This window comes from Suricata suricatta, chromosome 10 (genome assembly GCF_006229205.1).
Source record: "Suricata suricatta isolate VVHF042 chromosome 10, meerkat_22Aug2017_6uvM2_HiC, whole genome shotgun sequence".
Lineage (NCBI taxonomy): Eukaryota > Metazoa > Chordata > Mammalia > Carnivora > Herpestidae > Suricata > Suricata suricatta.
In genome coordinates this window covers 55,519,685-55,532,097 of record NC_043709.1, presented here as the reverse complement: position 1 = coordinate 55,532,097, position 12,413 = coordinate 55,519,685, and the positions used below count along the sequence as shown (strand labels likewise).

Here is a 12,413-nt window from a genome sequence, read left to right as displayed (position 1 = left end):
CGCCGCCGCCGCCGCCGCCCCCGGGCGCGCTGGACGCCCTGTCGCTCAGCAGCAGCCTGGACAGCGGGCTCCGAACTCCCCAGTGCCGAATCTGCTTCCAGGGCCCGGAGCAGGTCAGGCCTGGGTACCGGGCAGGGCGGGAGGGGTGGGGGCGCGTACCTGGGGCGCCCCGACAGACCGCGAGCAGGGGGCGGGGCCTGAGGAGGCTGGGCGGGACCCAGGACCCAGAGCGGGTACCGGGTGAGGTGGGGGGGGGGCTGGCTAGAGAGTCCTGGAGCGCATGTTTGGGGTGGAGAGGGGTCACAGGCTCCCGGGAAAGGGTGGGGCTTTCTCATGGGAGGGCTCAAAATCCCTCACACCCACTACCAGGGAGAGCCTTTCTCTCCACTTCTCTCACCCCAGGGTCTCTGTAGGCCGAGGGGCCTATTCTCTCTGAGGTTGGCAGAGTGCTTCTGTCCCCCCCCCCCACTTTAAAAGGAGGGGCCCAGCTGGTGTCCTTGCCTCGCTCAATACTTCTCTCCGTGGGACAATTTTCTTCCTCCCTTTCCATAACTTTCCATCTCATTCCAAAGAGTACTCTTTGTTAAAATGTTATGGACAAAGTTGTCCCGGGATGGTGCAGGGAGGTGTACCTATGTCATGAGAAATGATTCCTTGATTAATGGGGGGACACCATTCCCACTCCCAGGAACTCTCCCCACTTTGTGATAGTTGGAAACTGAGGACGATAACCCATCCCAGTCTGTACCACATCTTTGAAACACTTTACAGCGAGCGATGGGATGGAGGAGGAAGGCATGGATCAGAAGCTCTGGCCCTCCTGCCTCTCCAGATCCTAAGGGGTAGCTTTCCATTTGAGAAGCCTTCATAAAGAGCACCCTCCCCAAATTTTAGGAAAGGAGAAGACCCAATCCTCCTGTAGCCCTGTTTCTTTTCATTCTTCATCTATTTGGTCAGGGAAGTTTACCTGGAGTTCTAACTTTATTTTCTTCTGAGGCTTTAGCCTTCTTGCCCTGTTTTGGGTGAAAGGCCCGAATGTTTTTAAGGCTGGAGAATGACTGACCTGGAGAGGTTTCCCTCTCTTGAATCGGAATGGGGTCGGGTGGAGACTGCTGACCGGGACCCTCCTCACTCTTCCTCCAGGGGGAGCTCCTGAGCCCCTGCCGCTGCGACGGCTCGGTGCGCTGCACACACCAGCCCTGCCTCATTCGCTGGATCAGTGAGAGGGGCTCCTGGAGCTGTGAGCTCTGCTACTTCAAGTACCAGGTCCTGGCGATCAGCACCAAGAACCCACTGCAGGTGAGGTGCAAAAAAAGAACTTTCAGAGGGGCCAATGGCTTTCAGCAGTCAGAATTAAGGACTCTCCAGGGAACTTATTTTATTCGTTTACTCTTTTCTCAAATCACCCCTACCCACCATTATCACAATCTCCTATCTGTCTGTAAGTCCTTCCTTCATTTATTCACATTTATCAGGCGCCACCTGTATGCCAGGCACTGTTCTAGGCACTGGGACAACAAAAAAGCAAAAGACGATAATGTCAAAGATGATGCTGATAGCAAACAGAGTGTTTTCTATGTGTCACACTCTTGGTGTGTAGCAACTCGCTTAATCTTAATAATAATCCTATTAGTTATCTGCCACTATTATTCCCATTTTATTTTTTTTAATATCAAAAAATTTTTTTGGCATTTATTCATTTTTGAGAGAGAGAGACAGAACCCGAGCAGAGAGGGGGGAGAGAGGGAGACGCAAAATCCAAAGCAGGCTCCAGGCTCCCAGCTGTCAGCACAGAGCCCAATGTGGGACTCGAACTCACAAACCATGATATCATGACCTGAGCTGAAGGTGGACACTTAACCGACTGAGCCACCCGGGCATCCCTTATTATCCCCATTTTAAAGATTAAAACACTGATGCACAAAGACATTTAAAAACTTGCCCAGGGGCGCCTGGGTGGCTCAGTTGGCTAAGTGTTGGACTTCAGCTCAGGTCATGATCTCACAGTTTGTGGGTTCAAGCCCCGCGTCAGGCTCTGTGCTGACAGCTCAGAGCCTGGAGCCTGCTTCGGAATCTGCGTCTCCCTCTCTCTCTGACCCTCCCCTGCTCGCGCTGTCTCTCTCTGCCTCTCTATGTCTCTCAAAAATAAATAAAAAACATTAAAAAAAAATACAACCTTGCCCAAAGTTACTTAGCCAGTAAGTGATGGAGTTAGGATGTGGAATTCAAACCTAGATGGTCTGGGTTCAGAGCACTTGCCTGATCCTGTCTTTCTAAAATAAGACAGATAAATGGTCTCAGACGATGTGAAAAGTGCCCCCTACTAGGTTTGATCAGGACACAGAGGACACAGGTTGTTAACCCTGCCTGAAAGGTTTCAGGAAGGCTCTGGATGATCTTGCTCCTCTTCAGGGCCACTCATCACCTGGCCTCTTTTTCTTTCTGTGACTTTTCGGAGCCCTTTCTCCCACACAGTGGCAGGCCATCTCCCTGACGGTCATTGAGAAGGTCCAGATTGCAGCCATTGTTCTGGGCTCTCTCTTCCTCGTTGCCAGCATCTCCTGGCTCATCTGGTCCTCACTCAGCCCTTCAGCCAAGTGGCAACGGCAGGATCTGCTCTTCCAGATCTGCTACGGCATGTACGGCTTCATGGATGTCGTCTGCATAGGTGAGGGCACCCCTCTCCTTACCTACTCCGTGGTTTCCTCCAGCTCACACACTTAACTTGCCCTGCCTTTCCCCTCAGCTCCATAGCCACAGTTTTCTACCCCTGGGAGCCTTTAGGGCTATCTTGGTGCCCTTCCCTTCCCTGCTCCTGCAGGTCATTTGCATACCCTGTCTCCTCACTCTGGACTAATATTTGCTTAAGTACCCCTGGCCTAGGTCGGGGCAGCAGCTGACCCTGGATCTCTTATCCCTTTTGCTCAGGCCTCATCGTGCACGAAGGCTCCTCTGTCTACCGAATCTTCAAGCGCTGGCAGGCAGTGAACCAGCAGTGGAAGGTCCTGAATTATGACAAGACCAAGGACATAGGAGGAGACACAGGGGGAGGGACGGCAGGGAAGCCGGGCCCCAGGACCTCACGGACGGGCCCCCCGTCTGGGGCCACCAGCCGCCCCCCGGCTGCCCAGCGCATGCGGACGCTCTTGCCTCAGCGCTGTGGTTACACAATCCTGCACCTCCTTGGACAGCTGCGGCCGCCAGATGCTCGTTCCAGTTCCCATTCTGGCCGAGAGGTCGTCATGAGGGTCACCACGGTCTGAAACTGAACCCCAGGAGTGGGGATCTGGAGTCAATGCATCGGCCACAGATAAGCTGTCACGCCTGCTGGAGGTACCGCCTGGACAAGGTGTTTGGGGTGCACTGCCCCCCCCCCCACTGAGGATCTCTGTGGGCAGCCTCAAGCTGGAGACATTGGCCTCTACTGCCCACTGGGTAGAGACACCTGGATGACATTCCAGCCCCCACTGATCGTTCCTCACACTTATCTGGGGGCAGCCAGTGGGCAGGTGGGAAGAGCATCTTTTCTTCCTAGAGAACCGTCCTTACCTCAGCTCCTAGGGCCTCCAGCTCCCCCAGCTCCACCATGGCGACTTGGTGAAGGGGGACCAATGCCAGAAGAAAGGGGTTGTAACCCCCCATTCCCTACCCCATGGCCACAGGGCAGCTGGCAATAAGACTAGTATACATTGACCTCCCGTTCCCTGCATGAGGGCGGGGGGGGGGATCCTCCCCCTGCTCCACCCCCCCATTGCATGGGGGGAGGGCATAAAGAATCATTTATATGCACGTGGAGACTCCTTTCTCATCTGGGGCTTTTCTGGAGGGTTGGAAGGTGTGGGGAGGTTTCTCTGCAGAGGCTGCGAATCCCCAGTGCAGCAGTGGGCTCTCCGTTGGAGGTGTAACTCCCACTTGCTGGTGAATAATTCACATTGGCTGCTAGGTGGCAGTGCTCAGAGGGACCCAAGAGGAGGGCCCGCCACCTGCAAGTTGTATGATTCAGAAAAAAAAAATCTCTCTGCCGTGGTTTTCCTGTCTACCTCATAGGGTTGGAATGAGGATAAATGACGGACAGGTTGAATGCTGTCACAAAGAAAATTAGTGATGGCATAAAAAGATTTCTAGACTAGTTGATGGTCCATTTATTTCAAATAGTAGCTGGTTAACAAATTCCAGAATGTGTTGTTTCATCTGGGGTTGCACAGAGCCTTGGAAATTCGTGTTGAGTGTCATAATAGGTATGGAAATATGAGGGGACATAGATATGCAAGTGTGAAGGATGGTGGTTATTTGCAAGAAGGAGAGTCCCCCCAACCCCCTAAACATTGGGGGCTGGGGAAGGATGGAACTGTCCTTCTTGTTCTGGGGATCTTGTGGGGTTCTATTAGTCCTTCCCAGGTAATGTGCTTACCCAGAGAAGTGGTGTGAAATGAATTTGGACTCATTTGGAGTGAGACAGACAGAATGTCCCAATGTTATGAATCTCCAACCCCAGCTTAAGCTACTCAGATCACAGTGAAGAGTCACAGGTCTGATGCTGTGCCCCGGCTAGTGGTATTAGCTGGAAGGTATTGTGCTTAGAGGCAGCAGCATAGAGGGCTGTTTGTAGAGAGAGGGTTTGGGAAGGACTGGTTACATTGTGGTCAGCCTGAGGCCTCCTCCCTTTCTCCTGAGGCCTTGGGGCTGTGTGTTATATGAATGATGGTGTCTTTTAAGTGAACTATTCATCAGCAATTAAAATAATTACTTCATACATTGTTAAGTCAGATCCAGATGCCTTTCCTATTATTGGTCTTTTCCTCAGGAAGGTTCTGTTCTGCCTCCTCCCTAGGGATTTTTGGGGGAAATGCTTCTCTACTAAAGGTCACACATCCTTGCCTTGGAAATGGTCTTCTCCATCCTTCTCTAAAAGGGGGGTCCTGGATGCTGTCCATGGTGCTGGCACCCAGACTCACCTGGGAATGGAGGAACTGAAGCTAGACTCAGGTTTGAGTCACCTGGAAGTACTGGAGTGTATCACCTCTAACCAAAAACAGGGAGAGAGATCAAAGGGGATAGAGGCCAAGTGCCGAATTTTTCCAGTGGGAAATTGTTTACCTAGAGAGATAACCCTCCCCATTCTTCACCTGGGAAGACAGAAGGGCCAGACTTTCTTGATTTGCTATTCACAAAATAGCTGGTGGGAACCAGAAGGAAGATAGCAAATCAGAGTGACTACTAGTACTTATCCTGGCCAACATGACAGGTAGGTATGACATAGGTGGGGTTTCTTGTGCCAAACCTGCGCTGTTCCTCATGATGGCCTTCCTTGGAAGCTTAGACACATGAAAGAACACACACAAATACACTCTCTCCAGTTTCACTCTGAGTTCTAAAACTAGGCCAAGTGAGACAGTATGTTTCCCTCCCTTTCAGTACCATTGGAGGTCTTAACTTGGTATGTGAGTTGGGACTAGCAATCAGTATGGTTCCCTCTCCTTCCTTTTTTCCAACTTAAAGAGATTCTTGTCTACAAAGGGGTCATGGGACTGCTGCCCTCAAGTGAGCAGTCCTGCTTGCCCAGTGAGGAATGTGGGTGTACAGAGTTCTCATCACTGATTCCAGGGGACAGGGTGTGAGAGGAAGCTGGGCTTTATTCTCCCTCAACTCAGATTGCTAAAAATCAGGTCACTTAGGTTCCTGTTAAGTTTAGTGATAGGGGAGTGAGGGTGGAGATAAGGATACAATAGAGAGTTGAGAGGAGGGGCAGTAAAGGCCCACAAACCTTGGTCCCTGCACAGTGCTTTGGGTATACTATGCCCCTCTGCAGATCTCAAAACTGGATACCCCCAGAAGGCCCAGTAGCAGACAATGTCTCTGGCCAGGCAACCATGTCTAGGGCAGGGGGGCCGATGTGGTGGGGGAGAAGAAGGAAGTGTGAAGTGAAATCTCCACCTCTATCCAGCTAATTGGAATGGAGAGGAGCAGGAGGAAGGGGGGCAAGTCTTGACATGGGGAGGGTAATCTAGGCTATGAAGGGGCTGTGGGGAGTGTGCTGAGAGATTTATTTGTATGGAAGATGAGTTAATCTGTATACATCACAAGGGGAGAACTGTGCCCAGCCTCTGGGGGGGCAGAGAATGCTGACTCAGGGAAACAGAGGCTCCCTCTGCCCACCCCACTTCTCCTGCCTCAGTGCCCCAGGGCTTCTGGCCACCCCCACATTCAGGTTTCATCCTGTCTGACTTCACTTCTGTGCACTTATCCCTGTCATTCTCTGAAGGAAATTACCCTGGAGCAACTTTTCCAGAGAGGGCAGACATCCTCCCGTCCTGGCAGTCCAGGTTCCAAAAGCACTTCCACCAAAGAGTCGGTTGCCTCTGGCAGTCTCCGCAAATCTCACACCCCCTAGTCCATTTTTACAGCCTAGGCCTTGCAGGTACTTTTCAACACCACCCCCTTCAATCTCCTCCAGGGAGCCAGACTTGGCGCTTCCCAGTACAGACAGAAACATGTTGAGTTCGTGATGCAAACCACTCTTCCAGGTATCTAGACCTTCCATTGTTATGGGGGTCACTCCCAGGACCAGAGAAATCAAAGTAGGGGATTTGGATGAGGGTCTTGCCTCCAGGACTTTAGGAAGTGGAAGTGGAAGAGAAGTAAGTCAAAAGTCCAGCATGGAATATTTGAGTCTTTTATTTCACAACTATGAATATTAAAAAAAATTCCAATACATGAAAGGAAGGTGTAGGCAGGTATGGGCCCAAAGATGTCTCTGCCTGGGAACGACGGACAAGCCAACCCTTAATAGTGATTAGAGAGTCAAGGAGAGTTTTAAAACATCATAAGCCAGGTGAGGGCAGACTCTCCTTGGTAGGGCAAGATGAGGAAGGAAGAGAGTAGACAGCATGGTAAGCTGCTTATCCCTTTGGCCACATGGTCCAGATTCAATCTGAGAACCTGTATGGTGTCACCCAATCAGGGATAGGCCTTGGCAGGGGATATAAAGACTGAATAAGGTCTCATTCTTCCTCTCAAAGAGCTCACATGCAAGAAGAAAAGACTAACCAGGTGCAGACCAGATGTACAATCACTTAGCTAATGTGGCAATAAGTGTTTAGCTAGCAGCTCCTAAACACTGTGGAAGCCCCCAAAAGGGCAGTGGGTGAGTCCTTCCCCAGGCCACCTGACATTATTAGTTAAAATCTGAGTTGGTCCTTGAAGGATACATATGATATGACCAGGAGAAAAGCTGAGCAGACACAAGGACCATGGTTTTCTCAGGGCCTGATGGGAAGGCCAATGCATACTTCACAGCTTGGTCAGGACTGCCTCAAACAGTTTGCTATAGGCCCCTTAACCAGTCTGGTCAGATAGATGGGTTTCGGAGAGAATACATATCTCTTGTTCTATGTGCCTGATAAATCCCTGCAATGAGAGAAAGTGTGATGATGACAGCCTCCATCCACAGGACTATCTGTCCACAAACTGTAGGTTAATGCTCCTCTCGGGTACCAAGACAGTCCGGGTCATGGGTCTGACTGGGGCAGCACCTGGCTCAGGCTGCACCTCAAAGTGGGTCAAGATCTGGAAAGGGGAGGAAGAAGGCTATCACTATGGGAGGGGTCTACAGTGGTGGGTTTGACTGGTAAAGGGCGTTATTAGTGTTAGGTTGGTCGATGTTGAAAAGGTACCTGTGGTCAGTAGAGAATTTCTTGGTTAATGAGGGTAAGGGATTATGGCAGGAGAAAAGATAGTCTAAACCTTTGCGTACCTAGACTTATAATGGGATTGTGGTATTCAGAGGATTAGGTTTACAAAGTCATATATTTTGCTATGCTTGTCAGAAGAGTTTATAGCCCTAGAGAGGGTCTCTCTTGTCTAGATTACTCACCTGCACCAAAGCCATTTGCAGTTCAAGCTCTGCGAGGCGTCTCCCCATGCAGCTGCGCTTGCCGAAGCCAAAGGGAAGAGATGCGAATGGATGGGGGGCTGGACCTTCCCCCAGCCAACGAGCTGGACGAAAAGAATTTGGCTCTGGGAACTGGGCAGGATCCCTTGAAGTCGCATAATGACACAGTGTTACCAGCGTCTGGTGGGAGAGGAACATAAACTTGTCAGTTTGGGCCCATGAAACGCAGGGAGGAACATGGAGAAGAGGATAATATGGATTGGAGCAAAGGCAGGCTCTGGTTGGTTATGGGGAAGTTTTCTGGGGCCACTTTTGGAATGATGTCTCCACTGCCCCGTTATATCCTAGAGAGAGGCATTCAGGCCAAAAGGAGGGTGAAGGGCTTATGTGGAGTGTTTGAGAAGAGGGTGGGGCCCAAGAGAGTGAGGGGATGGCTTAGCAAAAGGGATCCATAGGCTCTACTTACATTTTTGGGGATAATATAGTCACCCACATGAATGTCTTTGTCTGGGACACGGGAATTTCCAGGTACCACAGGGTATAGTCTGGATTGCAGAGCCAGGGCAAACAAGCAAGGTGAGGTGTGGACCTGTAGTCTCCCTCTCATCCCTCAGCCCGCAAGGTCCAAACCCATTCTTGGCCAGGAGTAGAGTACCATTTTCCTCTGCTCTTTCTCCCTACTCCCATTCACTATCAGCTTCCCCAGCCCTTCCCAGCAGTTTCTCTAGCTCCTCCTCTCCTGTCCCCTCACCTTAGCACTTCCTTGACCACCGCCTTCAGCAGGGGCAGCTGGGACAGAGCAGTAGGTGACAGATGGGCACTGGAGCCAGGGCCCAGGGCAGCTGTGATCTCAGAGTGGAGTGCTCTCTGGACTTTGGGGTGGCGAGAGAGTTCATACAGAGCCCAGGAGAGTGTATTGGATACCTGAGAGAACAAGTGAGAGCATCAGAGGCATGAAGAGTGGAGACCCAGTGAAGAGGGCAGGATATGAGGTAGTCTGGAGCTCAGGAGGTGTTAAGCCAAGCTGGCCTAATGGACCAGAGCTGATCCCCTGCAGCAGCAGAGTGGCCCCTGAAACTGGAGAGGATAAGCTCTGGAGGTAAGGCTCCCAAAAGCAAGGAGAACCACACCGTGTCCACTCCGGCCAGTAGCAGCTCTGTCACATTGCCCAGGATGGACGGCGCAGGCAACTCTTCCCGTAACAGGAAGTAGGTCAGGTGTGCCCCAGATCCCATGTCCACCTCAGGCTTTCCCTTGCTCCTCAAGGCTACCTCCGCCTCTCGCCGCTCCACGTGCTGCTGGGCTGTGTGGGGAGAAGGTACAGGGATGCCTCACTGACCCTGAACAGCGTTATGTTCTCTTATCCTCACTTCATTTCCATGCCTTACCAAATGCAAACATCTGGTCCCAGTCTCGGCAGAGGCGGCCCCAGGATCCGGGCACGAGGCGGTGAAGCCAGCTGGGCATCGCCATGGTCAACAGCGTGGACACAAATACCGATCCCACCGCGCGGATGAAGGTCTCTGTGTCTGGAGGCACTTCGGCCTCCAGGCAGCCCAGGCGTGAACCCAGGAGCACGGCCGCTATCCCTGGGCGGGAGGGGGCGCTGTCAGGGCACTGAGAGACCCAGGCGGGTGCCTCCTACACTTGCCCCAGTCTTGGGACTCACCTTCTAGTCCAAACTTATAAAACTCTCCTGCCACGTCCCGAACCAGGGCGGGCGGCCCAGCGCCGCGTCCCCGCTGGCGCCGCAGACGCCGCACAAGGTCACGGACCACGTCGTCTAGGGTTCCGGCATAGCGGGCGGCTGCTTGAGGCCGGAGGAGCTGCGGGGCCAGGAGGCTGCGGAGCCTCTGCCATTCTTCGCCTTCCCTACGGGTGTGCAGAGAGGGGGCGCATCAGGGCGGATGGGGGTGTGTGGAGGCGGCCAGACGGAGCTGGCTGCAGTGAAGATGGAGGGTGTTCGGCTGGGGTGGCCAGGAAAGAGATTGCCGCTGCTCCCTTGGGGTACCCAAACCTGCCCCTGCCTGTCCCCGCTTTCCATTCCCCTTCCTCGTTACTCATTTCCTGCCCCGGAGGGGCCTGGGTTCCTGGGTAACTTGAGTCACAGAATCTCTACATTCCACCTAGGTCCAAGTACCTTAGCCCCTTCGGCAGATTCCCAGGATTCTGGCCTCAAAAGACAAAGAGATGGGCGGTGGGGCAAGGGCGGGGTTTTACCTGAGCTTGAGCGAAACTGGCAGGGGTGGGAGGCCCAATTTGCCAAAAGGTTGGGGGGGGGGGAAGGCTGACCTCACTCTGCACCCTGAGACAGACTGTCTCCAGACCAGCCACAGGAGAGGGGCGCAGCGGGACGTTTGGGCTTTGCGGCCAGAGAGGACTCACGCGGTGAGCAGTCCGCAAGCCAGCTGGCGGCGGCGACGGTGCTCTGTCCAGGGTGAGAAACTGCAGCGCTCGGGCCGGGGCCCCTCCTGTCGCAAGAGCTGCTCGATGAGTGCAGGGGCCGCCACGTACACGGTGCGCACCTTCCCGAAGCTGGCCAACCATACAGGACCGAAGCGCGCAACGCCCTGCACCTGGGAGAAGGGCAGGCGGATACTGGAGAGGGGGCTGCGGACATCCAGCTTGGTCCGTACCAACTCCAAGGGTGTTTGCTGGGCTTTGCAACGGAGAGCTTCAGTTTCTTCAGGAGCTCCCAGTTAAGTGTATAGCCCTGATGCCTCAAACCCCTCCTCCTTCTCTTTTCCTTCCTTCCCATCCCTAGGAAGTTTGAGTGTATGAGCAAAACGGAGAAACTCTGCACAAAGCGGACATTCAGGTCCTCTCTGAGGCCACCCGGTCAAAACCTAAGCGGAGAAATCCCTAAACGTCTCCCACGTGGTCTCAGGATGAGCCCCCAGCGACTGAATAGGAGCGTCTGTAGCTTTAAGCTGGAAGTGCGTTTCTGCCTCCCGCGTACTTGTTTGGATGTACTCGGCTCTGACTTTTGCAGAGCAGGAAGGTGCTTTTTGAGCGTAGTGTTCTGCTGGGTATAGGGATGGACTCCGCGCAGGTCAAGCCACTGCCTGCAGTCCCAATTTCTCTATAATTCATGCGCATCAGTTCTCACTGGCCCTTCCTACCTTCTGCACGAGTCTGTTCTTTCTAGCGTTATCAAAGCCAATTTCCCCAGCATTCATTCCCAGGAAAAGCGTCCCCCCTCTACCTGCAGCTCGTGTAGCCGCGACAGACCTCCCTTGCAGAAAAGTTCAGCAAGGAAGACCGGCATGGATGGGCCTGGGATGTCTGCTAAGCTCTTGGGCGCGGAGTTGGAGCCTCTGGAACCCAATGAGGTGCCCAGCTTGGGAGCACAGTGGATGCGATGGAACACTCTGGAGGCGAGCTTGAGGGTCTGGGTCATGGTCCGGTTCAGGGAACCCGTGAAAGAGAGTTTTCCCAATCATCTAGCTTTCTTGTCTGAAACCCTATTTAAGCTTTGGGAGAGGTAGTGGTGACGCCCCCTCTTCAAGCTCCTCAGCCAATCCCCTCTCCTGAGTGGTCGAGCAAGGGATTAACACCCAGGAACAGTAGGCGGGGCTGGAGTTGCCTGGCAGCTCCCTTGGGTCTCATGTTGCAATGACCCTCTTGGGAGGTGAGGCCTGCCTTAGTTTCCCTTCTGGGCTGGTGCCCCAGTCCAGCAGCCTGAGGATCTCTTCCTAGGAAGGCTATTTGGTGAGGTTTAAGATACCGAGGTACAGGGTCAGTCCTAGTATTCCCACTTCCCCGGGGAGCCAGGCCCTCTCAGGCCCATCCTCAGGAATCCCCCATCCTCCAGCTCCTTCGGGAAGGGAAGAGGCACAACTGTAGCTATCTCCATATTCTTGGCTTCTGGGGCTGCACCTTCTCTGTACATAAGCAGAACTTTCCCACACTACCGCATCTCCCCCACCCTGTACCTGACGCTGGGCACACGGTGGGTGAGTTAATGGGTCAAAACAGATCCAGGAGCTTTCATCTTTGTTCCTCAGGAGTAAGGGAGCGATGTTTTAGGTGGAGCCCTGTCCTTCCAGCCATGGGAATGTGGGGTTTGATGAGCAGAGACAAAGGAACATTTTGCAAATTAGAAAAATTTCGAGATTTCTCTGGGCTCCTGGATGGAGCAAGGGCTAAGTGTTTGCTCCGAATCTCTGGCTGACTTAGTCCTCTTTGGGAGGGGGGATTTCTAGTCAGCAGCTGCTTTTCACTTTTAGTCTCAGAAGCCAGCATAGTTTAGTTCTCTGCTCCTCACTCCCCCCACCCTGCCCCTACTGGGCTCTGTGCCAGTCAGTTAGCTCTGAAGTTCTGGAACCGAAGGTCAACATGAAAAAGCAGAGGGTCTCTGTGCCCCCTGCCCTGACTCTCCAGAGACAGCAATAGTAAAGACAGCAGATTCCTCGGGTCAAGTCTCAGGCAGGGACACGATGGGGGAATGGGAGAAGGCGCGTGATACACGCTCTAGTCTTTCGGGAGAAACAGCAGCCGGGGCCTATGCACACGTACACAT

The 12,413-nt window shown here is 53.1% G+C and overlaps 2 protein-coding genes across 2 annotated transcripts; one reads left to right on the top strand and one right to left on the bottom strand.

Annotated features, from left to right (window-relative positions):
• Nucleotides 1-2: 2 nt before the first annotated feature.
• Nucleotides 3-4,766, top strand: MARCHF9 (membrane associated ring-CH-type finger 9; the record flags this gene model as incomplete). Its single annotated transcript, XM_029955460.1, has 4 exons — nt 3-113; nt 1,144-1,299; nt 2,476-2,668; nt 2,929-4,766. Coding segments are annotated over 4 exons (795 nt in total), but the record flags the coding sequence as incomplete, so codon positions are not given.
• Nucleotides 4,767-6,652: 1,886 nt separating this feature from the next.
• On the bottom strand, nt 6,653-12,294 carry LOC115303757 (25-hydroxyvitamin D-1 alpha hydroxylase, mitochondrial). Its single transcript, XM_029953651.1, has 9 exons — nt 11,097-12,294; nt 10,277-10,467; nt 9,561-9,763; nt 9,280-9,480; nt 9,022-9,194; nt 8,643-8,815; nt 8,358-8,436; nt 7,874-8,071; nt 6,653-7,566 (listed from the first exon to the last, which is right to left on the bottom strand). The coding sequence occupies exons 1-9, from the start codon at nt 11,289-11,291 to the stop codon at nt 7,453-7,455; spliced, it is 1,527 nt and encodes a 508-aa protein (XP_029809511.1). The 5' UTR covers nt 11,292-12,294; the 3' UTR covers nt 6,653-7,452.
• Nucleotides 12,295-12,413: the final 119 nt, after the last annotated feature.